Consider the following 14,119-nt stretch of genomic DNA (forward strand, 5'->3'; position numbering starts at 1 on the left):
GAACGGCAATAGAAAGAAAAAACCACAAACATAAACAAAGACCTCTCTTACCTTTCCAGGAAAAGATCTCCTGGGAAGAGTTTCTAGTCTGTGCATGTCTGAAAGGGAGCAGGGTGATGAAACCAAGGCTTGACTTTCATGCCAGACTTCACTAAAATCATTTGTTTGTTGGTGGAACTTCTTTCCAAGTCATCAAGGATTTACAGCAGTCAGAAGCAGGTGTGAAATATTTCAGGTCCTAAACATGGAGTTGTCTGTGTTACTGAAGGGCACCTAAACACACAGCAGTTCCCTCACTGTGAGATATTCAGTCTCACACCATGTCATTAAGTGAAATCCAGAATTAAAGGCAAACATCAGATACTGTCTCTGTGGAATAAAGCAATGTGCATTTTGCTCAAGTTTGCAGAAATGTGGGGTTTTTTTCTCCTACATGAGTCCAAAACTGACAAAGATGGAAGCACAGGCACTTTTGTCATATCCTGATGGGATTGTCCATTTGATAGTTGAGTGAAAATATGGCCCAAAGAATGTTTGTTGTCTGATTTCTCCCTGTTTGGCTGCTTGAGCTTTGGAATTGCACTGGGCTGATCTAACCACCTGATTGATGTCCATATAACCAGCTGGTGCCTGTTGGATCTGAAAGATGAGCTACAGTTGTAGGAGTTAAGTAGCAATGGCTAAATAAAATCAAGAATTGAAAAGAAATAAGTAAAAAACTGAAGTTTTTGTATATGCAGTTGTTAATCTTGGTTGGGCTTTTTTAATATGAATTAAAATGATACTTGAGCTAATATGAGAGCTAATATGACACAGAACTGTACTTCTTTCTCTTTATAATGTGCACATCCTGGCTTCTTCATATGAAACCATGTTTTTGTAGCAACTGTATTTTAAAGTATTTCCTATAATTTTCTTTGTGCTTCAGATTTAAAGCTTTCTACCAAACCCTCAACTGCCCCCAAACCAGAAAACAACAAATATTTGTTTTTCCCTCTTCTTTGTAGAAAAGGTAGGACTATAGAATCTTTAAGGTTTGAAGGGACTTCAGGAGGTCTCCTGGTCCATCCTCTGCTCAAAGCAGAGCATGGAATTTGGGCAGGAAGGTGTCCAGTTGGGTCTTGAAAACCACAGCACCTTTATGAAACCTGTTCCTCAGCTTGACTGTCCTGACAGCAATGAGGTTTTTTCATGAACAGCCAGAATCTCCTAATTTTCAGGTTATGATCATTGTATCCCTTCCCCTGTGTTGTACCTCACTGAAAAGCCCTGCTTTTCTGAAAAGCCCTCTGTTTCCAGACTGACCCCTCTGGAGGTGTTGGAAGCTGCTCTTCCATGCCCAAAGCCTGCCCTTCTCCAGACCAGACAAGCTGAGCTCCCTTAGGCCCAGCTTTTGTAGTCAAGCCCCTTGATCACTTCAGTGGTATCTTCCTGGCCTTGCCTCAAGTCCATTGGGATCTTTCATGGACAGAAGGGCCCCAAACTGGACTCAGCATTCACTGTGTGGTTGAGAAAGAGCCTCTTCTCTATTAATCCAGAGCTGTTATTTCAGTACAAAAGGCAGTCAGGTTGCTCAAACATGATTTAACTTTGGTGGATCTGTGCCTTTTCTCAGCCAGCTTCTCTTCTGTTGGCCCAGAAGTTTCTCCCAGTGGTATTTGCACTGACTTTCCCAGTAACAACAGGCTGCTGCTGCCCAGTCTGCACTTTGCCATGTCCTGCTTCTAGACTTTTTCCAAGGCAAAGGTGGTATTTGCCTGGATCAGAGATGTCACAGCAAGGCTGTGCTGTATCAGCCAGATCTCTCCACCAGCAGATCCATCCTGTCTTCCCACAGGCTCATATGGGTCAGGATTTCTTAGGTGATGCTTGACTTGATCCTCTGCTACTACTGCCTCTTCTCTCCTCCTTGAACACAAAGACTTGAGACTGTGTCAGTGAAGACTCAGCTCAGAGAGGGCTTTGAGCACCTGCTCTGTCACTAAACCATCACATCTTGTTTATTATTTTATAGCTAATGCTCTGCTAGAAGCTTTCCTTGATGTCCCTTGCAAGTTTGAGCTCCAGCTGAGCTTTGACCTTCCTCTTACCATCCCTTCATGTCTGGGCAATGTTTCTGTGCTCTGTGAACTGTGTGTTTTCCCTGTGCTGGAGCTCTGTCTGAGATGCCTCTTTACCCAAGGTGTGAACTGGCACATGAGGTAGTGCCAGTACAACCTAGACCTGTTTAATTCTCTGTACAGACTCTGTCTTCCACAAGGGCACAGGTGACACTGCCAGGTGAGATCTGGGACACATCAAGAGCAGCTACAGGAGTTTGGGAACAGAGGTGAAGGACAGAGGAGTGTAAAATGTACTGTTCAGCATTATTCTGTCAGCATAACATTTCCTTTCTGTATAATCAAACCTGCAAACTCTAATAATTAGACAGGAATTCCTGCAGGCTGAGACAAACATATATTTCCTTGGAAGAAGCAGAGTACTTGAATTACTCAATCCATTATGCTGCTCTCTGTGGGCCTTAGGTATGACTTCCACATGAGTCTGCTCAACTGGAAATTCAGCCACTGCACAAGCTGCAAAAAGTAGGTTTGGGTTTTTTTTTTTTTTCTTGATGTTTTTTAACATCTGTAGCTTGCCAGATAACTTTTTTTTCTTATTTTTATGAGGATGAGGACAGAAGTGTGTCACCTGCAAGCAGTTCCAGATCATTTGGACGCTAAAATGTGTGTTATTAACCAAGCACTGCTGCAATGGACTTGGGAATGGAGAGCTTATTCGGAAAATTAGGGCACTTAACCTCTAGGATCCCTTTTCCCATTGTTCAGCCAGAAAGAAAACAGTCTGAGTCATACCTGACAGCCTCTGTAATCACAACGAACGATCTCACTGTTTTGCATTAAAAGCCCTGTCGTGGAGGTGTGTTACAGAGGTGGGAGGGACTGCAGCCCAGGGTTTGCACACTCCAGCTGTTGTGGGGCTATTTAATTACTGTTTCAGTTTTCCTGGGGGCTGAAACTATCCGGTGTCATGTGGTGCTGTCCAACAACCACAGCAGAAATTATTAAATGTCGAATTCTGAGCTAATTGATATTCTGGCTTAAGATCCCCAAACTGCTGGATCCCAGCATAACTGTGCAGATACTCTGTAGTTATTGCTGAAGCTGTGCAGGATATTTAGGAATCTTTTCAAGAACTCTGGTGGTTGTGTTTTCTCTGCTGCTGTTCCTCCACCCATGACTTATTCTTACTGCAGATCAGGTGAGGGGTGGTCTGTTTTCTCCTACAAACCAGGTAGTTTAAGATCTCCCCTTAACCTTTTATTTAAGTTCAGCAGCTCTCTCATCCTCTGTTCATTTGTCCCATGCTACATGGAGGGCTTTAAATCTTTTTCTTCCGAAGAACTGGATGATGTGAAGTGTTCAGAGAGTGCCGGTCTTTCAAGAGCTCTGCAAAGGAGCATGAGAAATTCTTTTTCTAAGTCAGCTGTTTAAGAAGAAGAAAATCACTCAAGTCTTACAGAGTCGAAATGTATTTTTTTTAAAAATGAAATTGCTTCAGCTGAGTCTGATTTTGAAGTTGTTGTCTTTCTTTACAAGTGATGTTCGTACTTGCCCATGTGACTTGGAAACTACTGGAATTTGTGTGTTTCATAAAATCCAGTCCCAGGAATTCATTTCCTGCGTTGCAAAATATGTTAAATCTGAAGATATGCAGATTGTGCTGCCAGAGGGCTTCAGGGTAGCGTTATAATTGAGTAGTTTATCACAGTAACTTTGAAGTTCTTGGACTGAAGGCATAGGAGAATTGCCAAGTGCTTCCTATAGGGAATATGGTCATTTAAGGTTAAGAGGCTAGTGGCAGTCCACAGCCATTAAAGGCAAATTAGCTGCATAGCAGAAATCCTGGAAAATGGTTAAAATAATAAAACAGATACTGGGTGTGTAAAGACTGCAAAGGGCAGCCAAAAGCTACTCTGTGGGTACATTCACACATGGGAGTGGATTTTTGCCCTTTTACTGGTTATGGTTCTTGGTGTGTTCCCAAACTAAGAACTAAAGCACTCAAGAGAGGAGGCTTTACTGAACAGCTTTTTGCCTCCAGCTCTACAGTGACTTTCCTAAAAATCAAGAAGGTATTCCTAAAAATGAAGAAGATGTTTCTTATGGCTCTGAGTTTCTAGGGTGCAGTAGGTAGCCAGGTCAGGGGTGGAAGACATGCATTACCTGTGAAAAATGCAGGTTTCTTCCAGCTCAGGTGCTGAGTGTTTGTGTTCCTGGTTTCCTGGCATGGTGACTGGGGGCTGGAAAACAAATCCGACAGGAAAGCTTTCGTGGGCTGACTCAGCTGTCATTCCAGCTGGTTTGGGTGGACACAGTCACAGAATCACAGAATATTCTGTGTTGGAATGGACCCACAGGGATCACAGAGTCCTTTAACAATGCCATGGTACAGGAAAATCCTTGTTTCCCAAGAATGTGTGGAGGAATTGGGCTAATGAAAAATATCAGTAGCTACTCAGATTCAGGAATCCAGGTTCAATTGTTATCACTGGAATTTTAGCTGCCACGTTTTGAATGTTGATTTATCATTTAAAATAAAATCCCTTGGAATGTATTACAAATTATTCATAGCGAAGAATGTGTGCTATAACCTCAAAACAGATGCTCTTAAATGTCTTGGAAAACCGTTTTTCTTCTGTTCTTCATGAACTTCTGGGTGTTCCATGACTTGTGTTCCAGGTGAGGTTTGTTTTGCTGGGAGTTCTAGGTGGTGTGTTGGATCCTGATCTGTTGGCTCTTAGGGGACAAGAGAGGTTTTTATGAATTCCTAAGTGCATTGACATGTGTGACAGAAAAAATTTATGCATTCCTTCTTGGAAAATACCAAAAATGAGATGAAGAGAAATGCACCTTCCCTGCAGATTACAGGGAGGGTTGGCTTAATCAAGGTTCCTTTCAGAGCATTGGGTTCTGTGCTGATTTGTTTGTCCCAAATGTGACCTGTGTGTGTAGCTTTGAACTGGTGTGTGGCAGCCACTTTGAAAACTCAGCAGGAACAGAAACTAAACTTTGTTTGAGATTCTATGACTCAAAATGAATATTTACCTTACTTGGGAAGCAGTTGGACAGGAAAGAATCCTAGTGCTGTTTAACTTGGGTAAGAGCTGTCTTTTGAAGTCTATGGCAGTTAATTTTTCCTTAAATACAGTTTCTCTACTGCTATTATTGAGTTCTTTATTAATATAAACAATCAAATATCTAAGGACTTCAATGAGGTCTAGTGCTCCTTCTCAGATATTTTCACTTTGTCTGCAGTTTTGTTTTGTGTAATGTCTTCTTAAGTTAAAGAAAAACAAATTAATAAATATTTTCTGAAATACTACCCGTCTAGGACTTGTGTTTGTCATTGAAATGCAAAATCAGCTACTGCCATGAAATTACTGGGCATCAGAGATGTTCAGTTTTATTGTTAGGAATGCCCCTGTGTTTACCAGATTGGCACCTGAAGGTTCCCTGAAAATAGAGGAAAACTTAGTTGCTCTAGAACACTTAGTGACAAGAAATGGCCTTAACCAAATGCAATTATTCTGTTTCTTCTCGAAGGGGAACTAAATTTAAGCAGCTTCTTTTCTGACCAGAAGCTAACAAGGTTAGCTCTGAAGTCAGATGGTTTTTCAGACCAGAAAAAAAATTGTAACTTAAAAATAAGTGTACAAAATAGAAGCTTGTTTAGAGCAAATACACCACTTGCAGTAAGAACATCAGGGTGAGAGTATTTTGTTCACCTGTGAACTTGTGCAGTGCCCACATATGAGGGGCTTCAAACCAAACCATTACAGAGCTGTACAGGGAGAAAACTGGTTTATGTGCTTTAGTAAGACTTTTGAATTTGCCTTCTGTGTGCCCAAAAAAGCATAACTGGGCAGCCAGAGGCAACTCCAAAATGGGCAGTTGATTAGAAAACTCCAAACCTGTACTCTTGGAAGAGCTGAGGAATTATGTTAGGGATTCACCTGGGCATACTCAAGATTCACAACTCTGATCAGGGCTCAAACTTCAGATTATTTTGCAGACTGTAATTCAGAGAGGGCCCAGCAAGTAGCAAAATGACATCTGATTGTAAGAGGAACTCACTATTACTGGTGTTGCTTTGAAATTTTGCATCTTAGTAGTGTTGATTTGAATTTTTACATCCTTGTGTATATAAAAGGATTTGAATTTTGTATAAGGCATTTTTATTCATATGTAACTACTGAATTACTGAGCTGAAGATTGTGCAAGACTTCAGCATCTGATGGCTGTTGTTGTTGGCTCTTCTGTCAGAGTAGTGATGGTCATTGTGGAGGTGATGTGGTGTCAAACTCAGTTCTGATCTTGTATGTCAGAGGAGCAGAGGCTCAGAGCTGGCCAGGATGAGGGTGTGGATTTGCCAAGGTATGTGAGTCTGGAAGGCTGAAGCACAAAGTGTGAAGTGGCAAGTGGATTTACTTCTCAACTCATAAACTTTATCCAGGCCAAGGACGAGGGTGGGGGCTGAGATCAGTGGCTGGATGTTTTGGAAGAGCTGAGTGGCTGAGCAGAGTCATCATCAACTGAAATTTAAGTCATGTAGCAGGGGAAATCTGTGCACTCCTGGCATGCTCCAGAGAATGTTGGTGCTTTAAAAGTTTGTCTTAAATTCACTTGATTGTCTTTAGAGAAGAGTGAAAGATGAAGCAATTCAGAGTTCTTGTGATGAAGCAGGATTTGCTCCAGTTGCTCCAAGCATCCCTGTTTATAATAAGTGTGTACCTTGTGTGGCTCAGTCTTCAGCATCTACAAAATATGTATTGGATTAAATTGTTATTGGAACATAGCAGGACATGTTTATGAGTAGAACTCCCTTTAATAGTTCATCTGAACTCATTTTCATGAGGTCTGGTACCGTTCTAGTCCAGTTCATGTTTCTATTCCCATTTCAATGATTCTTTCCACATCTGTTTTCTTGAAGCTGCCACTACACCTGCATTGACCTTCACATGTTTTATCCTAAAAAAAAAAATAAATTAGAAAATGGGTTGTCAAGAGAGACTGAATACCAAGAGCTTTATTAGAGCTGGTATAGATGACAGTTCTGATTTCTTCTTAAGTGAGCGATACCAACCTGTCTACTGACACTCCACAAGAGACCTGTGTTCTTTGATGGAGTTTTCTTAGATCTTCTCAGGTGATGAGACAATATTATTTCAGTGTGAAATGACAGAGTAGTAGCTGGGCTTGTGTATGTGTGGAGTGAGGTAGATATGTTGAGTAAGATCCAAGATCTGCTTGGCCCCACATTGTATCCAAAACGCAGGAATTCTGCACAACAAGAGTTTTATGTAGAATTATTTTATCTGGATGTAGATATCTGTTAAATTCACCTTTACAGTATTATTTTCCTCATATCTTTGACTCAGCTGATTTCTTTTCCAAGAAATCCTTTTGGTTCCAGCAGTCCTTTTGAACCCTGATGGGTTTGAAAGCCAACCAAGGTTGCACGTTAAGGTTTAGCTCTTTGTAGTTGAAACCCACTGGTGAGCCCATAATCAGCTGCCAAACTTTATAAAGGAAACATAAAATATTATGTTGCCCACAAATACCAGCTGTAAACCACTAATGTCTGCATAGGTTCAGTAACTTCAGAGTCACAAAGTTTAATTGAGTAATGGGGTAACCTGTGGCAGTCTGCTGCTCTGCAGCCAGGGTTACACCTACTGTGAGCTGCAGGAGGAAGTTTTACACAGTAGTTCATCACAGTTTTACTCTGTTTTTCTTCAAATGGCAGATAAACCTTGAGGAAAAACACGCTGGAAAGGGCAAATATTCAAAAGGTAAACACTGTTTTTAAAACAGAGGCAGCAATTAAATCAAAATGGTTTGAGGAAAGTGATCTTCATGAAGAATGGCTCTACTAAAGTTAGACCTTTGTGCAAGTAATTTGACTGACAGAAATGGAAGACTCTGACTTAGATAATAACCTTTGCAAAGGAGCAATAGAATTGATATTATGTGTACAGTATAGACTGTGCCAGTCTGCAGGAGTAGAGGAAAAAGCAATCTCAAGATATGTATTGATCAAGGAATGTTAAAGTTTTTTTTTGAGATTAGGGAGCTGCAGATTTCACCAGGGGGAGGATGTTGAGTGTGCTTGGGGCTGAAAGCAGAGAGGAACAGTGCTGATGTGTGGGATTGGTGTCTGGGGCTGGGCAGGAGGGGTGGTGTGGTGGAGAGATTGCTGTGTATGTGGCAGGAATGGAAGTTCTTCATGCACTTGTTCAAGCTGAGCAAAGCTGGGCTGGTGATCAAGTCTTACCAAACTGCACAAAACCTGTGGTCACTGACACTGTGTTGCCCTGTACACCTTGCCTGGCTCCTGCCTGCCTCTGAATTCCAACCAGCTTAGTGCCATGCTTTGCTGGAGCTTCTCTGAGATAAAGGCAAGGGAAACCTTGTGATGGAATGCCATGGAAAGCAGGTGGGGAACAATATACAAGTCCAACACAGGCTATTTTATGTGTTACTTGCTCCAGATGTCATTGTTTGCAATGCTCCCTGCAGTCAGCTCATGCTGGGGCACCAGTGAGTGGTTAATGATGCACCAGGGGGGAAGGACTGAACTGAGAACAGAAGAGGAAATTAAGCTGGAAAATCTGAAAAATGTAGGCAGGGATTCAAAGGTAAAAAGTATGATTTAATGGCAAGGATAAAGACAATGGAAGAGAATGTTGGTGCAGGCAGTGGAAGTGCCCTATAGATACTTTGTGTTTTTTTTTTTTTTTCTTCAGTGGATCTTTTTTAAATATAGTTGACATAAGGCAAATAAGGATACTGGCTGTGTTGTTCATACAGCTAAATTGTAGGAACTTTCCCTCCTTACTTTCCATCTGTGCTAAAGAAAATGTCTTCCTGACAGGAGAGTGTGCTTCTTGTATTCTAGGAATATGTCCTGTGCTAAGATGCATAAACTCTTAAACTTTATGTCTATCCTTAAACCATTTTATGACTTAAGGATTTTATTAGTATTATTTTGATGTCTATCAAAACCCATTAGAAGTAGAATCCAATGTTATTAAGCACTTTATCTCTAATGTATCACATACTGCTTTAATTCTGTTAAAGAAAGTGGCAAACTGGGACCTATGACACCAGTAAATATTCCAGTCATCTGAGTAGGACTGCACTTAAGGGTCACTGAACTAACTTGTCCTCACTTCAGGCTCTGTGTGGCCTAAGTTTCTGCAGCAGGTTGGACTCACTTGGTTTAGAGTAACCCTAAAGTCTGAGCTTAATTTAGGGGCCTAGGACTCATGTTTCAGCTGTATTATACCAATTGGGTCTTGAATATATGCAGCTTCTTACAAGATTGTTGTCTTGGAGGGAGAAAGAAGCTTTTAGGGAGCATCAAAACTAGAAATAAAAGTGGAAGAATCTTCGTAGATGAGAGCAACATAGAGGAGGAGACAAAATGCATCGGGATTGATGACTTGCTTTTTGAGATTTTAATGGAAATGTTCTCTTGTACAATATGAGCAGCTGGGAGATGCTCCAGTGACTGAAACACTTTCTGCTAATGGAAATTTGGGTGTCAGTTATAGTGCCTGAATGCTGCTTTCTTTTTCCTCTGCAGTGATCTAGAAAAAAACAATATCACAAGGATCACGAAGACGGACTTCACGGGGCTGAAGAACCTTCGTGTCTTGTGAGTATAACACAAAATTTGTCTTTTTTTTCTTTTACAAGACTGTTTTAGGGTGTTACTACTGAGATGTCCATAATTCTAGAGAGCAAATGGTGGTAATTTCTGCATATTATTCAGTTGTTGTTCTTTTAAACCAGGCAACTGGAACAGTTTGTGATGTGAAACAGTAAATTTTAGTTCTGTGCTAAAGTGAGTGCAGTTTCAGAGCTATTTAATTCTTTCCTACTGGCTTTTAATAAATCCTGTGGTAAAAACTTTGTCCACTAAATGATGCATAAATCAATGATATTGAAACACTAGCAAATAGGACTTTGAGATTTTGGTCACTTTAGGGTACAGTGCCATTAATAGCACTTTTGCAGAAGATTTTGCAGGAGTTCATTAAGGAGAGCTGTAGAAGTTGTACACAAGGAAAGCTGTGAATTTTTTTAGTCTAGTATGCAGTGACACAAGTATTTTAGGTAGTGCTGTCTCATGATCTCAAAGTATCAGTCAAGAGCTTAACCACGCTCCTAAATGAACATTGAAAGGGGAAACAGGAATTTGTCATTCCTGGTTTCCTATTTTCTCTTACCTGAATCTCAAACAGCACCACTAAGTTAGTGATGAAAAGTTGTCCTTTGAGTAGCTTCTAAAATATTAAAACTGCAACAGTTGAACTGTTGAATTATCATTTAGTGATAATTCAATTAATTATTTAAGTCCTGCTAAGGAAAAGGCAAGTCATTTCTTCTGCTACCTTAATGCTTTTGAACAACTTGTCATATACTAAGGAAACACTTCAAATGTATTGGAAGACTTTGTGTTCCTGTGATGTTTCTCTCATCTCTAGCAGTGGAGTTGTTTAAATTTCCTTGGCTCCCATCCCAACTGTCAATACCATTTTGGGAGTCTATTAAAATACATGAACTATACTATATTAATGCCAGTAGTTGTTTTGTTTTTGTTGGGTTTTTATACTGTCAGACATTGTCTAACGCTGCTGCAGTCACTTATGCCCTTAACAATAAGCAAAATGTACAGCTGCATTTTTTTTATATGAATTTTTTTGTCCTATGTTCATTACAAGTTTACATAACTCGTTTGTTCAGCCTTGCAGTAGTGTGATGTTTGCCATTGGGAATAAAACATCCTTCAGATTTTTCTTAATTTTTTTAGTTCTTCTTCATAATTCTGGAATTCTACGTTACTAAACCCCTATGGGGGGCATATGTCCCCCACATATCCCCTGTGTATGTTGGGGGTATGGTGGGAAGCACAGAAACATGCAGCCTGTCCCAGTGATCCTAGACAGGTATCCTAGTCCTGCTTGCAGACGTCAGAATGAGGACTAGAAACAAGTGATCTGCAACAAACTCACAGAACAGCACAGCAGAAAAAAAACTCTTCTGGTCTCAAACAAGCAACATGGAAAATATTCCTTTGTGCACCTTTTCCTTTTATCCCTCATAGCTCCATCTTTTTTCCTTGGGCAGTTTTTCCTCTCCCTCCTTTTAGCAACCTTTTTGGTTCATGTGTTTGGATTTTTTTCAGTTTTGTTTTCTGACCTTCCTACATGGTCTCAGCTGTGGAACACTCTCTTGCTGTCTGTCCTTTTTGCTGCTCTCCTGTTGAACAGCTCTGAGCATCCTCAGAGAACTGAGGGCAGAGGAGTGGCTGTTGAGAACAGACAAGGAGAGTCCTTTTTCCCTGGTCTTCACTGAGCCCACACTTACTGTGTGTTAAGTTCTTCCTTCTTAGCTTTAGCTAAAACCACCTGGAACACTCAGAGATGTTTAGTCCCTGCACCCAAGTGCTCTTACAGAGGCAGAAATGGGGCTGTGCTGGAAGGCAGCACCAAGGGAGGGAAAAGCTGAGCTCAGTGGGACTGTTGGTATCTATTCCTTGGCTTCCACTTCACCCTCAGAGCATTTCTGCTGTGTAAATGAACAGTCATCCCCTGCACACTGTAAATCAAAGGGAAGTCAGTCTCCTTTGCTTATAACTTATCCCTGTCTTGGTTTCAGGGTGTGTAGCAAAGAGGATCAGGCAAAGTGGAAAACTGGGACTTGTCCCTGGTGATTTTACACCCTGAAGTTGTGTCACAGAGCTACCTTGGCTCTGTTTCTGGGGGAGATTGAATCCCTTTGGATTACTTACCAGAGTTTGCTCTGGAGAAAGCCTGAAATCTGTGCAGAATAAAGTCTGGACAAAAAAAAATACATTTCCATTGAGTGAGCTCCTCTTGTGGGCTCCAATATCTCAGTTATGTTGCAGAGGAACATACTGAGGATGTAACAGCCAGGCTCTAGACCAACACCTTTCTGAGCAAAGTGGTTATGGTTGTAGAAGTTTAGAAACAAAAATGTGTACAAATCTGGCAGTAAGGAGGCAATTTTGGAGCAGTTCCCTCTCAGTGACCAAGAAGAACAGTGCTGCTCTGTCCAGGCTTTAAAATAATCTCCAGTTACAACTGTTACTGATACTTCTGTGAAAAGCACTTTTGTAACATGTGAGGAGAAGTGGGGAAGCTCTTATTTATTGTGTTAAAATTAACTGGTATTTTTGGAATTGCAGACACTTGGAAGAAAATCAGATTAGTGTGATAGAACGTGGAGCTTTTCAGGATCTGAAACAACTGGAACGGCTGTAAGTATCTCCATTTATACACCTGTGGAAAAGCTACAGTTTTTCTACCTCACTATCAGTGACCATCCACAATATTTCATGATTATAAAATTAACCTTCTTTAGGAAAAACAGAGATGAGCACCTGCCTAAATTAAAGTGTTCTTTTAAATACTGCTGAATTTGTGTTACCTGATGGCTAATAACTGAAATAAGTGTAGAGGTGCTTGCCAAGAAAACAGAACTGGTGGCAGTGAAACCAAAGCCTCAATAACACTATCAAAAGGATGTTATGTGGGCAACTTGTAAAATTGATATGTGGGTGAAAAGATCTTTTATCATTATTTTGTATGATTATATATATTTTTATTTTTATATATATATGTCTATGCTAATGGAAGTTGGAATTCTCTCCTTAGAGATCCACAGTATTTCTAAAACTGCCTTTGTACTTAGTTTTCTGATGAGCTTCATTTCCCTTAAAGTAGCATAATGCCAGTGACAGCAGTACTTTCAGAGTATCAAGCAAGACTTACAGAACAGACTGTAGATTTCCTCTCCTTTTGGTAGCAATTAAATTTAGTTAGAAAAGGTGAATATAAGTCTCCTAATGGAGAATCAGTTTATAGAAAGCTAGTGGCCCTGCAGAAGTATAAACTTAAAAAGGACAAAAGTAATGCTATATCCAACTGCTTTATCATGAAACTGCACTAATTCTGTCTTCTTATGGTGGGAGCAGAACAAAATCTCTGTAATGCTGAAATACTTCGTGGAATTATTCTTTGTTAGAGGTAGGTGACAATATCACAAGCTGGTTTGGAATGCAGGGGGTTTTTTATGCTTGATTGGGAAGTGTTCTCTGCCAGGCATTTCTTGTAGGACTCGTTATTTTCTCACTGATATTTTTCCAAAGCAGCTTTCATGAGTTAAGTGCCCACCAGCAATTGTTCAGGAGAAGTCTGGAGTATTGAGCAGATGTACTAAAGCTGTTTCAGATGATCTCAGGATTAGTTTTGCATTTGAGTTGTTTGACTAGTGCACCGAACTTTGAAAATTAATTTACTCAGGATTTTTGTCGTGCATTAGAAAGCTCTGCTTATGGCAATAAAGGAGATGGATTTTAAATTCTAATTGTAAGCCATTTTTACCTGTATTCCATTAGAAAGTACTTTTATGAGCAAAGTTTTGCCACAGCTGATTTATTTCAGTAAAAAAAAAAACCAACAAGACAAAACCAGAGATTAGTTTTCTAAAATTAAACAGAGCCTGACACTGTAGAAAACAGTTTATTCACATTCTAGCTCATCTTGGAGAGTCAGTATCCTAAGTAAGTCCTAGTTTTAAGCTTATATTTGTGTGTATATATATATATATATATATAAAACTAAATCTTTCTCATATTTCTATTTAGATAAAGATTCATTTAGTTATGAAATGAATTTTGAAACAATTTCAAGAGAAGGGGTGGCAGTTAGTAGCCAGAAACAATACTCAAGTGTCATCTTGACATTTTCTCTGTCAGCAAACGAAAACAATGTATTTTGTGAAAGAAGTTAGGAAATATGATACCTTTAATAGTGTCTCTTTAAGTCTGTGATGTTTGAAAGTCTTACTTTTTTTTTTTTTTCCTCCTGTGAGAACTCTTAACTTGGCCTGCTGAACATTTTGCATCTCTGCTTCTCTTTTAGGATTGCCTGTCATTAAAATATTTCCTAAATTAATGTAGTATGAGAGGGAGGCCTGGAAACTTGCAACTTTTTGGGATTTTAGCTTAAATCACTTTTAGGACA

The 14,119-nt window shown here is 40.0% G+C and overlaps 1 protein-coding gene across 3 annotated transcripts in view; it reads left to right on the forward strand.

Moving 5' to 3' along the window:
- Nucleotides 1-14,119, forward strand: part of SLIT3 (slit guidance ligand 3) — a 477,653-nt gene that overhangs the window by 11,706 nt on the left and 451,828 nt on the right. For all 3 annotated transcript variants that reach the window (XM_051793681.1, XM_051793682.1, XM_051793683.1), the window contains 2 exons: nt 9,652-9,723; nt 12,280-12,351. In XM_051793681.1, the coding sequence (XP_051649641.1) occupies nt 9,652-9,723; nt 12,280-12,351 (144 nt within the window). The remainder of the gene's footprint in view (nt 1-9,651; nt 9,724-12,279; nt 12,352-14,119) is intronic.

This window comes from Manacus candei, unplaced genomic scaffold, assembly GCF_025592945.1.
Source record: "Manacus candei isolate 608988 ecotype Guabito, Panama unplaced genomic scaffold, ASM2559294v1 h1tg000037l, whole genome shotgun sequence".
Taxonomy (NCBI): Eukaryota; Metazoa; Chordata; class Aves; order Passeriformes; family Pipridae; genus Manacus; species Manacus candei.